General features: G+C 31.0%; 2 protein-coding genes across 2 annotated transcripts; one reads left to right on the top strand and one right to left on the bottom strand.

The window, feature by feature from the left end:
- The first annotated feature begins 2266 nt into the window (after nucleotides 1–2266).
- On the top strand, nucleotides 2267–4254 carry LOC113865366 (protein EARLY-RESPONSIVE TO DEHYDRATION 7, chloroplastic-like). Its single transcript, XM_027499856.1, has 4 exons — nucleotides 2267–3180; nucleotides 3269–3435; nucleotides 3629–3713; nucleotides 3848–4254. Exons 1-4 carry the CDS (start codon nucleotides 2339–2341, stop codon nucleotides 4029–4031), a joined length of 1278 nt encoding a protein of 425 aa, XP_027355657.1. The 5' UTR covers nucleotides 2267–2338; the 3' UTR covers nucleotides 4032–4254.
- A 536-nt stretch (nucleotides 4255–4790) lies between these two features.
- LOC113865381 (amino acid permease 4-like) lies at nucleotides 4791–7965 on the bottom strand. Its single transcript, XM_027499878.1, has 8 exons — nucleotides 7842–7965; nucleotides 7612–7747; nucleotides 6604–6837; nucleotides 6413–6506; nucleotides 5994–6208; nucleotides 5734–5891; nucleotides 5418–5645; nucleotides 4791–5216 (listed from the first exon to the last, which is right to left on the bottom strand). The coding sequence occupies exons 1-8, from the start codon at nucleotides 7887–7889 to the stop codon at nucleotides 4791–4793; spliced, it is 1539 nt and encodes a 512-aa protein (XP_027355679.1). The 5' UTR covers nucleotides 7890–7965.
- Between the last annotated feature and the right edge of the window lie 10071 nt (nucleotides 7966–18036).

Genomic DNA, 18036 nt, shown 5'->3' with positions numbered 1-18036 from the left:
TAAAGTCATTTGTTTTGTAACTCAATTCTTAACTCGATTTCAATAACACAAGAAACATCTTTAGTGATATGAAAATAATTAGTTAACATGTTTTTAAGATATATTAAATTAAAAATAAATCTACATATAAATATTGATCTATAAATTTTTTATATATAAAAATTAATTTAAAAATATAAGAATGAATATATAATTTAAATCAAATTATATAAACTAATTTATAGATTTTTTATATTTAAATACTAACTTACAAATACGACAAAGGTTTAAACTTAACTAATATTACTCTTTCTCAATTCATACGAAAACAGACAAAGGATAAAATACGTTTTTGACAGAACGAAAGAACGCTATGTCGTTTATCTTACAAAACCGCCATCGAGTTCATTATCATCACCGACCAGAATTCCACTATGGGTTGAACGCTGTCCCCCAAGCGTTTCCTTTGCTTTGATTGTATGTGTATTTGTCGAAAGCTTAGTGAAACACGTGTCGAGTGTTGACAAGTCCTGGTGCCTAACGTTCTAATTTTATTAAATTATTACTATTATACTAATAACTACAGTAACTAATCATTATTTTATGAGGAATTGAATTTATAAAATAATTTTGTACAATATATAAACAGTAACCATAAGGAATCGAATTTACTACATCATTTTGGATTGATCTTCTCTTGATTCCCAATATATTCTCCCCTCAAATATATAGATTTTGAACTGACCTTTTAAGGATGTAAAAATTATGAATATTAGTTATATTATTTTTTTACCATGAAAATCAGTCTCTAAGAATAGTGTTAAGAACTGTTATTTGTATTTTGTATCCTAAAGTATTGATATAATAAAATTGTTAAATTTAAGTTATCAAAAGAAAGATAATTTAATCAACGCCATTCACAAATTTTAGTTTTTCTTTCCTTCTAAACTGAATGTACAGTGAAATAAAAAAAACTTTGACCTTTTAAATATTTTTCCTTCCTTTCAAATTTTTTTAAAGCAAATGAGGTTTCTTATAAGTTTATTTATCTTTAATCCAGCATAATGTAAATGTGTGTTTGATAATGATTGCTTTTGAAAAAAAAACAATTATCTTTATATTGAAAAAAAAAACAAAAGCACAAAGGATCCAACTCCAAGCTTATAATACAAGCGTTAATCTTAGTGAAGGCAAAGGAGATTTGATACTTGGCGTTTAATTTAGAGACTGATTCATAAAAAAAGTACATTATTTTATTTTCCAAACAACCAAAAGCAATATAATATTACTATAAATATTGAGTGTGAGGGGGAAATTCCAAGTTAGCGGGTATTCCTTATCTGGAAGCAACTAAAGAGAATTTATCATCTAAATTTTTTAGCACGAAGCCTTTAATTTATTTAATATAATTTTTTTAAGGATTTTGGAAAGTGAAATTATTCTTTAATGCTTATAATAAAAATCATTTAAAGCTTTCTTCTTAAGTTGACCAATTTGATTTGTTTGGGTCAACGAGATATATATATATATTGTTTTGGTCAACATTCTTATTTTTCCCCCATTAAGGTGGAGATTGGAGAATTAGAAGAGAGGATTAAGAATTTGTTAAGAAAAGGGTTCCAACTATGACTTGTTAACTTTGATGACTAAACTTTCCCCGTATGGACGGTCAACATGAGATATATCCTTCATTTGATTTTTAAAAAATTATACAATTTATAATTACTTTTTATGAAATATTTTATTAAGATATATTTTTTATTTTTTATAAGCTATATTAATTTTACTTATTTAATTGATGTAATCCAACTAGAAGCTAACGCTTGAAAATATTTTTATATAAATTATTTTATTTAAAAAGATTAAAAATAGTAATTTATAAAAAATTAAAAATTATATAATCCAACTATAGCCTTTTTATCCGTTTGTGGAGAAAGAGGAATTATCGTGCATTATGGGTTGCTTGTATGGGCTTGTTCGGGCCATTTTTGTTTTTGGGTGGGTGCTTGTATGGGCTTGTAGGGGCCATTTTTTAGGTTTTAGGCTGAGGCCCTCTCGTTAATTGTGAATTAAACTACGCGGGAATTGGCGCCTCTGGATTGTTCCCAGTTTCTTAACGAGAAAGTAACTGATTCATAACTGGCACTCTCATGGCATATTCAGAACGCTCTACGTCCACGTCCACGCTTATTACACGGCTTCCCCACCGCCACGTGTTTTCTTTTCTTCGCCATGTCGGTTTTGTCTTACGTTTTAAAATGTTTCCCATAAGCCTTAATCTTAATCCATTCCACGCACCAATACTATATAAATAATTCTCATTCGTCTTCATTCTTCACTACTGTCACATTTCACAACCATGTCTCAACATTCTTCGTTCTATCCACGAGTCGATTTCACAAACCCAGAAGCCAATTCTCCCTTCTCTCAGTCCTCTTCATCTTCTTCTTCCATGTACCCCTCAATCGATACCAACAACGTTGCTGTTGCCGAGGAAGACTCAAATACGACACAACCAATGGAACATGTTCTTGTCACTGTCCCGGGAGCGATTCTGCACCTCATAGAAAAGGACTCCAGCGTCCATCTCGCTTCTGGGGACCTCACCATAGCGAGCCTCAGGGAAGGGGAAAAGGTGGTGGCAGTTCTGGCGCGCATCGGAGACCAAATTCAGTGGCCGTTGGCAAAAGACGTGTCGGCTGTGAAGCTGGACGAGTCTCACTACTTCTTCACGCTTAAGGTTCCGCAGAAGCACGGGGAGAATGAGTTGGAGGTGTTGAATTATGGGTTGACGGTGGCGGCGAAAGGGCAAGAGGGGGTGTTGAAGGAACTGGATGAAGTTCTGGAGAAGTATAGCTTTGTATCGGAGGAGAGAGTGGAGGGTGTGCGTGGGTGGGAGGTGTTGGATGGGTCTGTGTCCAAGGAAACATCGCCGGAGGAGTTGAAGTCGGAGAAGAAGAGGGAAGTGGTGGAGGAGCGTTCTGCGGCGTATTGGACTACGTTGGCACCAAACGTTGAAGATTACAGTGGTAACTTTGCAAGGTGGATTGCCTCAGGGTCAGGGCAAGTGGTTAGGGGGATTTTGTGGTGTGGGGACGTTACTGTGGATAGGTTGAAATGGGGTAATGATTTCTTGAAGAAGAGGTTGCAACCTGGTTCCCAATCCCATATTAGTCCACAAGCCTTGGAGAGGATGAAAAGGTTGGAACTTGGAATTCCTTACTTTGAATTCAATGTTTTGTTCCATGTTCATTTTAATTATAATTTTTTCATGTTGTGGCCTTTACAGGGTTAAGAAGTTGACGAAGATGTCAGAGAAAGTGGCCACCGGCGTTCTCTCGGGGGTTGTTAAGGTGTCTGGATTCTTCACAAGTTCTGTGGTGAACTCCAAAGCGGGCAAGAAATTCTTTAGCCTTCTTCCAGGAGAAATCGTCCTTGCTACCATGGATGGATTCAGTAAGTTATATTATACGTATCTTTTTGGTACCATGGATAAATATCATAGGCGTTTTTAATATTATTTAAGTTTTATTTATATCTGTATTATGTGGATTTTGAGTTAATTATTGTCTCTCTTGATTATGCGTTGATGAAAGCTAGGACTTGATTTTTTTTAATATTCTTATTAGTCTGGCTATGTGATGTGCAGATAAGGTCTGTGATGCTGCGGAAGTAGCTGGAAGGAATGTCATGTCCACTTCCTCAGTTGTGACCACTGGACTCGTTTCACATAAGTAAGTTCATTCCTTAAAAATTTAGTCATTTATTCAAGTATTCTCATAAAAAGAGTGCAAGAAGCATCTTGAGTCTTCTTGATGTGTATGATTGACTGGCTTTTCTTTGAATTGTCTTTTTTTGGTTTTGTTAGATATGGAGAGCAAGCAGCTCAGGTAACAAATGAAGGCTTAGATGCTGCGGGGCATGCGATTGGAACAGCTTGGGCTGTGTTCAAACTTAGGAAGGCTCTCAACCCCAAAAGCGTCATCAAACCAACAACACTAGCAAAAGCTGCTGGTGAAGTTAATTCTGCTAAATTGAAGGCTAAGAAATAACAAGTCATGAAAAGCAAGAGCATTAGGATCTCCCACGCCTTTATATATTATCTATTAGTTGTTGTATTGGTTTGTCTGTTTGTTCATTTTTTTATTTTAATCAATCTTTATAGTTAGTGATAGATGTTTTGGAAAAGGAATTATATTCGTTACATTTCTTTATTCAAGAGTCTATGGCACAAGAAGATTAACGGGTTCTGAGTTACTCACCGAATTTTCTATTGAATTCCATTTTTTTTACCCTTCCTTTTTACTCTAAATATAAATTGCACAATCAATATAAATTGCACAATCATGGTTGGACTTTAGTAGGGATACTACAAGTGGCCACGGTAGTGTTCTGCCCTTTAGAAATGAAAGGGAAAAAGTTCTTAATAAAGGGTTACCAGAGGGGTGGAACCAAAGTAACATAAATGAAGAAATAAAGTGCTACCAAAGTGATGAAACAGAAGTAAAATAACTGAAGAAATAAAATGGGAAAAGGAAGAAATAGTAAGGTGGGGAGGGAACACAAGTAATATGACTAACGCTTAGACATACAAATTATTCCTTGTAACTTGGACGGGGTACTTGCTCGGAGACAAGACATACATACTTCCAAATCTGGGCCTCTAGGTAATGTCAAATTATCAATTTTCTTTAATCCAACTGTTCTAACAGCAGCTGGCATGGACAATATATGCTTTGCATAAACTAACTTAGCATTGATTTGCTATAGTATCTTGCATAAACACATCTATTTCTCACAGTTCTTTTCACTTAATAACTAGTTTTAAATGGCTTATAAGTCTTGAGATCCAAAACCACACCGGCCATGGAACCAATGGCAGCTAATAATGAAATGATGAGGCAACTGAAACTAAGTATCTGAAGTCCAACCCACCGAGTAGTCCATCTTCCGATCTTCTTTTGTGAAATATACATGTCGATTGGGAAATAAACTGTCAAGAGCCAGAATCCAAAAGCTCCCAGTATTCCAACCACATCATTGAAAAATGGCATCAGCATCGCTATGATGGTCGTTGACAACACAAAAATGGTTCTCCATACCAAGCGGAACAAGTTCAGTTGATACAACCCACAGAAGGGAATCGGTATTTCATATTCTGCTGTCACGAAATCGTTCTTTGGCCACTTACGTGCACTCCATTTTTCAACAAATGCAAATAATGGCTGGGAAAATACCTGGAAAAATATATTAATATTAATATTAATATACTACTACATTTCTTTATCTTGCTCCCTAGTTTATATCTAGGATTGAGAAACTTAAATGAATTCAAAATTAAAGCAACTCAAAACAAATGATAGTGGCCAACTAACATTTTAGAAGCTACATTAATTCGCTGGAATAAGATACTAATGAAGGATAGTATGAAATAATACCTGGTATGCCCCAACTAGGTGCACCACAACTGCAAGGTTGGCAATGTCGAGAAGCCAATAAGGGTTATAGAATCCAAAACCAGTTAAGAGATTTCCAGGGGCATTATCTCCGAAGGCTGCATAGCCCATGCATCCACAGAGTAAATAGAACACTGTGGTAACTGTGATGCTCAACGTAGTGGCCTTTCTCATGGTCTTGTGCTCTGCAGGAGGGGATCTTATGGTGTCCTGTAAGGCAGCCAAAATGGTTTATTAATTTTTAAGAATTAATTTTGTGAAGAATATGTATTTTCAACATAGGCCATATATGAATTACCTGAATTTCGATGAGGATAACGGAAAAAGAGTATGCGAAGGCCATTGCCCCCAGAGCTTGTAAACTTCTCCATATTTTTTGTGTGCTAGTAACTGTTCCAGCTTGTGTCACTGTGCCAACGCTAATTCCTATCAGGCTTCCTTTAAAAGTTTGATTTTCTGCAAGGTGAAATACAAACTTAAAAAGTTGCACAAAGAAGCAAATCATGGTTGAAAGTTGCATATGAATGTCATACACATAAAATATAAATCTGCTTGCACCTGCTACTTTAGCCACGCCAAGGCTCAATCCAACCGCAGAATAAGTGAAGGACATGATAGCTGCAACTATGGATAGCCACCATATTTGATCAAAGTCTGGGATTTGGGAAAATATCACTTCTGCTATTCCAAATGTTATCATGTACCCATTGCTTGACATATGGCATGGATCTTTTCCATGACTCTTATGATAACAATTCGACCTTTTTATAGCCCTGAGACACAGGCGGGATGAAAGGTCAATAATATATACATACACGCCATATTATATAGTTATTTAATCAAATGAAAGTCCATTTTATTTACTGGGATGGAAACATCATTCATATATCACTAGGCATATTAATTTTTAAGTTCCAACAAGTAACTTCATTTTAATAGAGCAAGAAATAATAACTATCACTTATGATCTAACTCACATCATACTAACTGAGGCAGCAATGGTATACCCAATTGCAATTCCAAACAGATTCACATATTGGATTAGGCCACATAACTTGACTTTTTTTCCTCCTGAAATCAACAAAATGGCATGATTAGTTTAATTACAACAACATACAAACTTTCTTGTAGTTGCATATTAATTACAGTAGATTCTTAATCATCCTACCCAAGATGGACTTTACTGCGTCCATGTAGGTGTAATTTCTCTGTCCAGTAACGGAGTCACCGGTCCTATAACACTGTGTTAGAAGGTTGGAAGTGTATAGATTAACGACGGCAAAGAGAAACATGACAACCGGTCCAGCAACCCAACCAAGCTGAGCCACCGCCCATGCTAGTGAAAGGACTCCCGACCCTATAACAGCAGTGATGATATGAGCAGTTGCTGTCCAAAATGTCCCTGCAACGCCGCGATACATCATTCTTAATTTATCACTTCCAGTGTCACCAATAACATTGCTATTGTTTTATGTCACACACAAGTGTTACTTCGTAACTTTGTTGCATCCATGCTTTAAAAATTATGACGTAGCTAGTCGTATTGTTTTCGATACTAATACACTTGTATTTGTATATATACATATTTGCCATTTTGACCTTTGCAATATGGTGTAATATTTTTAAATTTTTAGAAAGTTATTATTTAACTGAATTTGCTTAAAATTATAATAAAATATTCATACATAAATATAAATATATTTTCCTTCCTAATATTTTAAATTTTTTATATTTGCATGTTTAAAAATCCACTGTAACATTCTACTCGAATAGAAAATTGTTTTTTTTTTTATTCAATTATCCTATAAACTCTTATAGTTACTATATTTCTAAAAAAAAATCATAAATGAGTTTTTACTCACCAACGACAATTAACCTAAGCTACGGGGACTTGCCTATTGGAAAACTTAAAATAAATTATAAGAATTTATTTAATACAGAAAACATCGCATAAGCTTTTAAGATTTATCTGAATTTTTAAATAGGAATCTATATAGTAAAGTTAACGATAATTAGAGTGAGGACATAAAAAAATCATTAAAAATTAAACTATAATAACAAATTTTAGAATTTGGCGAAATAATATAGTTATGAAAGAAATCAATCAATCAGGAAGTTATATGCACCTACCCTGAAATCAATCTACCAGAGCTTTGATATAAAGCTAAATTATAACCTGTTCTCTTCAAGCGTCCATCATCGTCGAAGCACTTGGAATAGTTAGACTGAATATTAATCGCTTCGGTCTCCGTTGGGGCATTGGGTCGCACTTCTACTTGTAAGTAGTGCCTGATATCATGCCTCTCTTCTATCTGTTGTAAGCAATTGAACATCAATTAATCAACGTTAAAAAAAAAAAAATAGAAAAAGATTATTATCCTAGAAAATTAATTGATTTTCTCTTACAACTCCTTGGTGGATTCTGCTAGGAAGTGTTCTACTTCTTGGCAACATGGCTGTGAAACGTAACTGGACGATACAGTGAGTACTTAGTGTGAGTGAGGGAGAAATTAACTAGGAAGAAATTAAAGGTAAGTGAGGGATGCTTTTTGATGAAAATGAACGGGATTTTATAGGAAAGACCCTCGGTCTTTGTATGTCCACTACATCACGTTTCAGTAGTTTGGCTAGAACTGTATAACATTTTCAAGAGATTTACTTTTACTGACTTATTACTAGAGAATCATTTCAGCTTGCAATCAATGACTCTTTGGACCTTAATTTGGAACATGTTGCATATATGATAGCAAACTACCACTCCAACCGTGTGAGTTCATGGATGGATGGGGCCATGAGATTGAGAAGGTCGAATATATAGGAACCAATTAACATTTATATGAGAAGATATGAAGATAAAAAGGGTTGATAACTTTTTGTTATTGGTTTCCAGCATGGAATTTTAAATCATAAAGGACAATTACCTATACGGTCTTCCGCTAAGATTATTCCATGTGTTAATATCAGTTGGAAGGTTACTCATAATTTTGTTCATCGTAACACTACTAATGCGTTCACTGTAAGTAGGTCCATGCATATTTATTTTGATCACGATTACTTTGAACTTTTTGAGATCATCAAGATGACGTATCCAATTCACAACGACATATTATCATAATTTCTTATTAAGTTGCCTTGACAAATTAATACGACCCCGGTTCTACATCCTATATTATTATTATTATTATTACTAGTATCATTAGAACATGACTTTAAGATCAATAAAATCATTTTCAATTTCAATTTGGAAAGTCTACCCAAGGGAGAAGTTAAAAAACAACATAGTCTCTTCTTGTAAATTGTAATACACCTACCATGTTCGGAGGAGGAAAAAGTTTCGTTTGTGACTCTAGCACTAGCAGAAGGAGTCATGGTGACTATGATTGCCTCCATCATAAATAGAAAACACTCGGTGTTGACACGAGAGAACTGTGTTGGTATTGGTTTGTCTGTTTGCTTTTTGCCCTGTCCAATTTAGGACAAACCCAACAGGAGCTTAATTTTTATACATTTGTAGTGTATAGTATATTTACTTTTGCTAAACTTCATTTTTCTATCTGTATTCTCTCTTTGTCATATTAGAGCACCCGTTCGTATCTTTTGTTTCTCTCTCTATTCTCTTTTATCTCTTTCTTGGAATATAATATAGACCATGAGATCATGTATAACAACCATTTTTCCAAAATTAGAGAAGACACGGGCTTTGCTCTTAGTTGTTTCTTTACAGGGAAAAGGCAATGTGAAAGTGGCGGGCCTCAACCGAGTCAAGTGTCGACAATTCATCACTCAAGAACAGCGTTTTATATATCAATTCTGGTTTCGGAGACGTATTATAACGGTAGCTCAACTTACTTGAGATACGTAATCAAATAATTGGATCTAACTCATCACTCTTAAAAGCTAGATAACAAATTTGTCCAAATTCTTGTAGGAACAATTCAAATTTTATTCTTAGCTAACTTGAGATATCATATATGAGAATTTATGTCATACCTATAAATCGGACCGTAAAGTTTATTCTAATAAATTAAAATGAGTTTATAGTAATGAATTATATTAAAAAATTATTAAAATAAATTCCTCACACAAGCTTTCCGAAACATCTCTATATTCCCTTGCTAACCGTCTCATGAATTTCTTAACCTGGGTAAATCAAGTCTAACCAAGAATTTATCCATTCACCAATTAAAAAGTGTCTAAAATCATCTCTATTCTAAGATTTCGAGACTTAACACATATTTGTATTATAAAGCCATATTATTCGTACAGCAACTTAACATCCTAAGATATTGTTGTATTTTGATAATAATAAAAAGTTATACTATACTGCAGTCAGTATAAACATGGACTTCTTGCCAAAAAAAAAAAAAAAAAAAAACTAATTCTTAAACTAAGATTAAAACTAAAATATTTCTTCATCTGAAACTATTTTTTGTCACATATAATACAATACTTAATTTCTTTTATTATTATTTTTAAGTATCACAGCTGTAGAAATAGTATTTAATTTATTATTATTATTTTTAAAGTATCACATATAATATGCTGGCGCGATTTCCCGGACTGGTAACATGTCAATTTTATTACTTTCGAGGAACCAGTTTTCTGGGTCGATTCCTGAGGCAATTGGGTCGGTGGTTAATCTTCTGGAGTTTATTGCAAACGATAATAAACTTACTGGTCGGATTCCGACAAGTTTGTTAAACTGAATCAGTTGAATAGGCTTGTTCTAAGTGATAATCAGCTTTCTGGAATTTTCCTAGAGGAATTGGTGGTTGGAAGAAGCTCAATGAGCTTGATTTGGCAAATAATAGGCTTAATGGCAATGCTCCTAATGAGCTGCAGAATTTGAAGCTTAATTTGTTGAATTTCTCAAACAATCAGCTTTCTGGGGCAATCCCTCCTCTTTATGCCAATGCGAATTATACAAAGAGTGCTCTTGGAAATCCAGGTCTATGTAAGGATCACTCTGGGCTATGTCCAAGCTTGGGTGAAAGTAAGAGTTACGTGTGAGTTGTGATTGTTACTTGTCTTCTTTTTTTTCAAAAAAAAAAAACACTTTAAAACAGTAAGTACATTTGACATTATTCTCGGCCGATTAAAATTAAAATTTTAACTTGATAATTAATATAATAAAAGGAGATATTAAAAATAATATAAAAATACATAAGGTACGTCGTCTGCTAAGTTTGCGATTTCTATTTTGTTTTTGTCGGTCCAATTCCAATGAGAGAGCCTTGAAATATGAGAAAAATTAGTGAAAATTCCGCGACATGGAATGGATATTTTTGGGTTATACTCTAATTCGAATGTCATTTGTACTCTATACGATTGTTTTGATTAGTAAAAGCAATAGTAATAACTCGTGATTGTGGAGAAAGATGGTGTTTGATATTGATGGAGTGAGGCAACAGATAAACACGGATGCACAATTGTGAGATATTGGAGAAGATGCTAATAAATAATTAGTTTCATGAAAATAGACCTGCGAGCACCTAAAATAGGTCTTGTCATTGGTGTTTCTGGTTGACGAAGAGATCAAGTACTCGAGTATGCACCCGATTAACTCCAAAAAGTAACGTGGTTGTGGATCAAATCGTGCTCGTGGGCTTGCCACTTAATCCATTATGGAGCCTAAAAAATCTATCAAACTTGTGTTATTTCTACTGGGAAATGCTTTTAAATTTTGAGCATCTTATTTTTTATCTTGAGAGCTGAAGGAAAGAAGAAAAACGATGGTTTGATGAACGATGATTAATTTTCTTCACGTATTGCTTCAATTATATTTTATTCACAATCAGAAGCTTTAATTAAGCAAGTGGAAGAGGTGCTCACAATGGAAGCAAACCATTTACCGCAACAAAATTGTGTTCACTGTATCCAAGCAAAAGAAAATTCTCATCATAGCGTTCTCAAAAAGTAAAAGTGACAACTGAAAAGGTAGAATATAAACAAATGATAAAAAAATTCTCACGGATATTTTATAAGGATCTCTAAACTGAAATTTCAAATCTTAAATTACTATTATAAAATACAACAAACATGAATATTATTTCACACTACATCGGTTATGAATTCAAAAAAAATTCCAATTTCAGAAACTGTACAAGATTGTCCTTTAGAACATGTTGCATGATTCAACAGCACTTCCAAACTGCGGGAGAACTCTGACACCCTAAATCATAGCATCACACAAATACAAGCATGATGGCAATGCCTTTGTGAATAAGACACAGAAATCAGACTCTGCAAATTTGCCTCAACACAACAACTAAATCTATTTTGATTTGCATAGATGTGGGTTGAGCAAGCATATTTGTCTTATGGTCAACATTGTCATCCATGCATGTTAATGCTGATGAATGAGTATGCCAAGCGGCCACAGCAGGAGATTTCAACCTCGTCAACTAAAAAGGCTTCACAGTGGTAGAGTTACGAATCCAGAAACTAGTGTTTGGATTCCCTTAAAAACTAATTCATTTTATCAACTTCCATGACCAAAACCTGCAAGCTTTGCTTTCTCTTTAATGTTCCCCATCTTCTACCACCAATCTTGCACGTAGAGAACCATAACAAGAACCCGAAGCAGGGTTTGGAATAACCACACGAGTTATTTTATTTTTTAGGACGTAACACGAATATTAAATTAAGGTAAATGCTGATAAAAAACTAAAAATAAAAGGTTTTTATTATAAAATATTATTAATATCTTTTTTGTAGTTTTTAATAAGGTTTAACATATTTTTAATAATTTTCTTTTATGTTTGACTAATTAATAATCCCTGGACACAATATTCAATAAGACGCTAATTTAAATTGAAACTTAAATGACGCTATGATACATCTCAAACACCATCAACCAACACTTCAATATTGATGGATATACATCGATATTATTAAAATAATTTAATTTTTAACTATTGAAAAGATTAACGTAAAATATAATGTAAAATATTAAAAAATTATGCCCCTAATTTTTTTTTGTTAGAATTCATTATCATTAAAAAAAAATACACAACTTAGTAAATAAATTTGAATTATTTTAAAATATATAATTTTATTTTGTTTTAAGATCTTTAAGATAAGTGTTTATATTATAAAATAATATTTTTTAGAATCTTATTTTATATACATGTTTAGGGATAGAAACAGATCAGGCCGCCTGACAGGGGTCTGTAGCTTGGTCTGATCTAACTTTTTTAATAAACAAATCAAGCTCAAGCCTTTTTTTAAGGTCTGTTTAAGTAAATAAGTCAAGCTTGAGCTGTTTATAAAGCCTGTTAAGCCTGACAGGCCGGTCTGTATAAATATATATATATATATATATATTATAATTTAAAAATAGAGCTATCAAAATATATTTAAATAATAAAGTTATTTAATAATATATTTTTTATATTCTTAATTCTATTATTATTAAATTAATATATTATGTTATAATTTTATTTATTTATAATTATAATAAATAGAAATTATATTCTATTAAAAATTAAAAATATTTATATATGATTGCATTTTTTAAATAATAAATTTATTTAATAATAAATTATTATATTTAAACAATTTAAAAAATAGTTAAGTCTTTTAACAGAAATAAGACATAATAAAAACTAAACGAAATAAAATTTAAAAATAAAATAATAAAATTATATTAACATATTTTTTATACTCTTAATTTTATTATTATTAATTTAATTATTTAATTATTATATTAATATAGTATGTTATAATTCTTTTTATTTATAATAAATAGAAATTGCTTAAATCTGAATTATATTTTATTTGAAAGTAAAAATTTATAAAAAAAATGATAACAAAATAAAATAAAAAACTTATTATAATATATATATATATATATATATATATCTAGACCATATAGCAAATAATATAAATAATATAATTATAAATAAATTATATAATAATATATATTTTTGAAACTTGCACATGTTTTAATTAAATTATTAATTAATTTATCAATTTATATGTAATATATAAGTATGTGTTTTAATTTATTGTATCAGTAATATTTTTTATATTACATTAGTATTATAGTGTAGTTAATTTTATATTTATTTGTTAATTTAAAATAACAAATTAATGAAATAAATAAAATTAAATATTTTGTAATTATTTTTTTAATTTATTAGTTATTATTGTTTTTATTTATATATATATATATATATATATATATATATATATATATATATATATATATATATATATAGTACATTAAGTTTAAATTTTTATATTAAGTTTTATCACATATTTTTTAATTAAGATAAAAATTTAGAAATATAAGTTATTTTAATTTAAATATAAATTTTAATAATTCTTCCTATGCTTATATGTTATTTTTCTTCATCTATGAATTTTATAATATAAGTATTTATTTTTATAATGACAATATTTATTTACTTTTTAAAATATAATAATTTTTTTAGCTGATTCAATAAATTTTCTAAGTGTTTTTTTTTTAATTATTTTTTTAATTTAATAGTTATTATTATTGTCATTATATATATATATATATATATATATATATAAATTGCATTAAGTTTAAATTTATTTTTTTTAAAACATAATAATTTTCTTTTAATTTATTCAATAAAGTGTGTGAATGTTATTATTTTTTTTTATCAATTTTATGTATTTACTATGATTTTATTTGTTGAATATAAGATGTCTTTAAATAAACAAAATATGTTTCTAAAATAAAACTAAAATATTTACTATTTATATAACTTTAAAAAATAAATCAAGAAAAATATAAATAAAAATGTTATTAATATAAAATATTTATAATTAATACTTAAATAATATTTTAAAAATTATTTATAAAATTATATAAATATTATTATAATTATTTAATAATTATTAAAAACATAAATAGAAATTAAAAAAATGTATAAACTAATTTGATAATAAAATATTTAGATTTATATTTTTATTAATATTAATTTTTTTTTATAACAGACTTTGTTAACATGCTTCAGGTTAGGTCAAGCCACTTAAACAGGTCAGGTCAAGTCTAAAATAAAGCATATAACAAGTAACAGGCTAGATTCAAGCCTAATAATTATGTTACAGGTCAGGTCTATTTAGAGTAAAGTCTCGTCTTACCTAGTCTGTTTCCATTCCTAATTCCTATTAACATGTTTCACTCGTGTGTATCTGCACGTTGTCCATTCAGCATTTTGTGTTTTAGACATTAATTAATCGCGTGGAATTACTATCCGTGTGAATCCATGTTGAATAGGCGAAGAAGAGGCCTTGAAGACCACACTAAACCAAAGAATAAGCACTGTGAGACCCTTTGACTTCAATTGCAGCAAACTGTTAAGAATCCATTGAGTAGCCATATCACGTGGAGTCAGAAGACAAGAAAAAGCTACCAAGTGGACAATAACACCAAAGAAAATGTCTTGGAAACCATGAGTTGAAAAGGCGTGTATGAGAATTTCATGGGTGTTTCTGTTTCTATAGCTAACAAACCATAAGTTGCTTCACAAGTTTAGAGAAAATGACGTGCCTTCACAGCAAGACCAGAGCACCATATTGACCTACAAAAGATGTGCTATTCGGAGAAAATCCCAATACTTAATTTGAGAAAGTAGAGAATTTATTAACAACTATCACTACTTGAAAATCTTCATTACATTTGACAATATTGCTCCAATATTCAATACGAGACTTCAACAAAGCCCAAAACAGTATTTACTGTTTGAAACATTTTTTATTCTTAAAACTTGTTTCAAAAGCTGTTTCTGAAATCTGCTTTATGTTGTGTTTCATTCTCCGTAGAGGGATTCAGTCTCAAAAACACAAAGGTTGTGGTGGTAGTGGACTTGAACCAAACCTGCGTAATATTTTTGCTTAAGCCCGAATTATCCTTTTATTATAGTATAGACCCTGATAGGCCCAATTGTATGGTTGATCTATAAGTACAGCATGGGTTGTTTAATAGTTCTCTTTTTGGGGCCCAAAGTTGGAAATGAAAAGTCATCCAAATTGCTAATAGAGTGAGTCTCTGGACTTGGAATTGAAGAGGGCACCTTGATTTTCAGGCATTCCACGGTATTCACATTACTTTTACGTACCCGCACCTGTCTTAGAAATAAATAGAAGCGTGTGAAAACAAATGGAAAGTTGTTGGTTGGCCTGTAGAGGAGTTAATGTTTTCTCAAAGCGATCAAAAACCCACGTCACATCCACTTCTAAGCAGTGATTGTAATGATATCAACTTGATTGATGATGCTAGTTGGTACAAGCGCTAAGACAATATTAAATTTGTCTAACTCAACTGTGTTGGTTGTTAAATTTAATGTCATATTTTATACACACATTCATTTTTATTTTTTTAAAAATTTATCTTGCTTCTGAAGCTTTTCTACTAGTGCGTTCAGATAAGACCTCGTAAAGTCAGTTTTCCTTCAGAAGAAATTGGAACAAGTCTCTCAAAAATTGAAATTGGCCCCTTTTTGGTGTGTGAGAATCCTTAGCTTCTTGAAAGTGGAGAGAGAAACCGAAAACAAATCCAATAATTGTAACTTACGTTCAAGATGTCGGTATCAAATTTAATTAAGATCGAGGATGGTTGGTATGTCTCGGAATTTAGTTTATTGTGAGATAAAGGGGTCCAATACCATGTGATGCCAATGCCATGTCTAAAAAATCAATTCACCAAACAACTAATTTTGGCCAAAACTCTTTTGGAAGATTGCTTTGATTTGGAAATATTTGGAATTTTCTCGGTGGGTTTTTTCGGAAAATTCATCTTTGGTACCTCTTGATCATGCAATGCAGACATACATACACCTTTCTCTAGAGCACTTGTAGAAATGCCCAGAAGCACTGGAATATCTTCAAATTATAAATGATCATATTCAAAGCAACCTCGACCAGGCCAAGTATAATTCCAAGATCACTGCATCAAATAAAGGGAAGTGCTCGAGCAATGCAGTGCTAGAGATTGAAAATTTTTAAGTTACCCATGAGTTTCTGAGGAAGACTACGATGCATGTTAAGTCTCGATTTGTCATGAAAGAAGTTTTCTTCCTTTCATCCTTTGTTACATGTGAATATGTCTTAGTTGGTCCCTTGATACAGTGAACTTTAAAATTAAAGATGTTTAGTAAAGCATATAAACAGAAAAATTGAGTTGCATATGGATGTGAACATGTCTGAAAATGGTGTAACATCTTTGGGTGTTAGAAAATGGGTTGAATTGCAAATTCATCGACTAACCATGGCACCTATCATAGACCATCATAAATAGACGGTTGCTAATAGTTCCAGTTTACCATGTATCAACCTTATAGTCCTTCCTTTTCAAAATAATTGTCATACAAAGAATTTGTTTTATTTTAACTTATTTGTCATTTTAAACAATCTAAAAGTATTGATTGTATTTTTCTAATTTTATATTTGTTTTTTCTGCATCTCCAATTAATAAAATAAGAGAATTTTAATGATGAGGGTAATATAATCAGATGATATTTTCTTAAAATTAATTTAATGACTTTTGAATCACTGTATGAAAACTTAAATAAGAATTATTTAAAAGAAAGAGTATTTAGTTTTATGCTAACTTCTAAATGAAAGATCATGACGCAAACTAATGTTAATGTACGTAGATTAAGGCCTCAAACGTGCTAAGTTTCGGAGGACCAAACGTAATTCTGCACCTAATCACAAATAACAGTACATTTTGTTAAATTAATTAATAACTTTAAATAACTATCTAGGTCTTGCTATCAGGAGTTTAAGTGTTATTCAATTTTCTTCATTGAATGCTTCCTTATATAAATAACAAATTAAGACATCTCACATATTAGTTACCCATAAATTATTATTGGCTTAATTAAGTTTTCGGTTTATAAAAAGTTAATAATATTTTTTTTACTTTTTATTTTTTTCAAAATGAATCAGACATAGTTCTTCTTCAACGGTGTTAAGCTAGCTATTTAAACAGGAGAGTTGAATAAAGTCATTAATTCAAGGTACTTGACTCGAGTGTTTAAAAAGAGAGTTTAAATTTGATCCTTTGTAAGGAAATCCAAATTTATTTGAGTCTTTAATTTTTATGTCTAAATCCTCTGTCTCTCTCATTTTTGGTATTTTAAAACCAATTCATCGAGTAAGCTTATTTTGCAAACTGAGTTCTTAATATATTAAATGCGTAATTTTTATGTAATATTTCATATAATTTTTAATTCTTTATAGTCAAGCATATTTAATTAACGTCTTAAAAACATTTATTAATGAATCTTTTTATGTTAAAAGTACATGTAATACTTTTTGAATTCTTTAAACTATTAAATATATATATTAATCTAATTTAAATTTATTAACCGGTGACTGAGGGAGTAGTTAGCAATTAAGATGAGATGTAGAAGTAGTATAATATTTTAGAAAATTGGAAAATATTGAATGTTGTATGAAGTAAAGAATTAAGTTGGTCAAGTGGTGACCAACATGCATAAATAAATAAGAATAGATTTGATAAGTAACAAAAAAGCAGTTAATAGTTGAAAATTGAATTGCACAAATTGTTTGTCAAGTGGCGACCAACTTGATGAGTGTGGGAAGAAATCTTCAATCTCGA

The sequence above is a fragment of the Abrus precatorius genome, unplaced genomic scaffold, assembly GCF_003935025.1.
Source record: "Abrus precatorius isolate BTA unplaced genomic scaffold, Abrus_2018 Scaffold4, whole genome shotgun sequence".
Lineage (NCBI taxonomy): Eukaryota > Viridiplantae > Streptophyta > Magnoliopsida > Fabales > Fabaceae > Abrus > Abrus precatorius.
The sequence above is the reverse complement of the archived record's forward strand: the minus strand, read 5'-3'. Positions and strand labels throughout refer to the sequence as shown.

What these genes read in the sequence shown, in the direction of transcription:
- LOC113865381 (XM_027499878.1), bottom strand. Translation starts at nt 7,889, where the DNA reads ATGTTGCCAAGAAGTAGAACACTTCCTAGCAGAATCCACCAAGGAGTT. An exon ending in CGCAGTAAAGTCCATCTTGG is followed by an intron (nt 6,507 to 6,603) that starts GTAGGATGATTA and finishes TGTTGATTTCAG; the next exon opens with GAGGAAAAAAAGTCAAGTTA. An exon ending in GCTGCCTCAGTTAGTATGAT is followed by an intron (nt 6,209 to 6,412) that starts GTGAGTTAGATC and finishes CCTGTGTCTCAG; the next exon opens with GGCTATAAAAAGGTCGAATT.
- LOC113865366 (XM_027499856.1), top strand. Translation starts at nt 2,339, where the DNA reads ATGTCTCAACATTCTTCGTTCTATCCACGAGTCGATTTCACAAACCCA. An exon ending in GCCTTGGAGAGGATGAAAAG is followed by an intron (nt 3,181 to 3,268) that starts GTTGGAACTTGG and finishes TGGCCTTTACAG; the next exon opens with GGTTAAGAAGTTGACGAAGA. An exon ending in TGCTACCATGGATGGATTCA is followed by an intron (nt 3,436 to 3,628) that starts GTAAGTTATATT and finishes TGTGATGTGCAG; the next exon opens with ATAAGGTCTGTGATGCTGCG.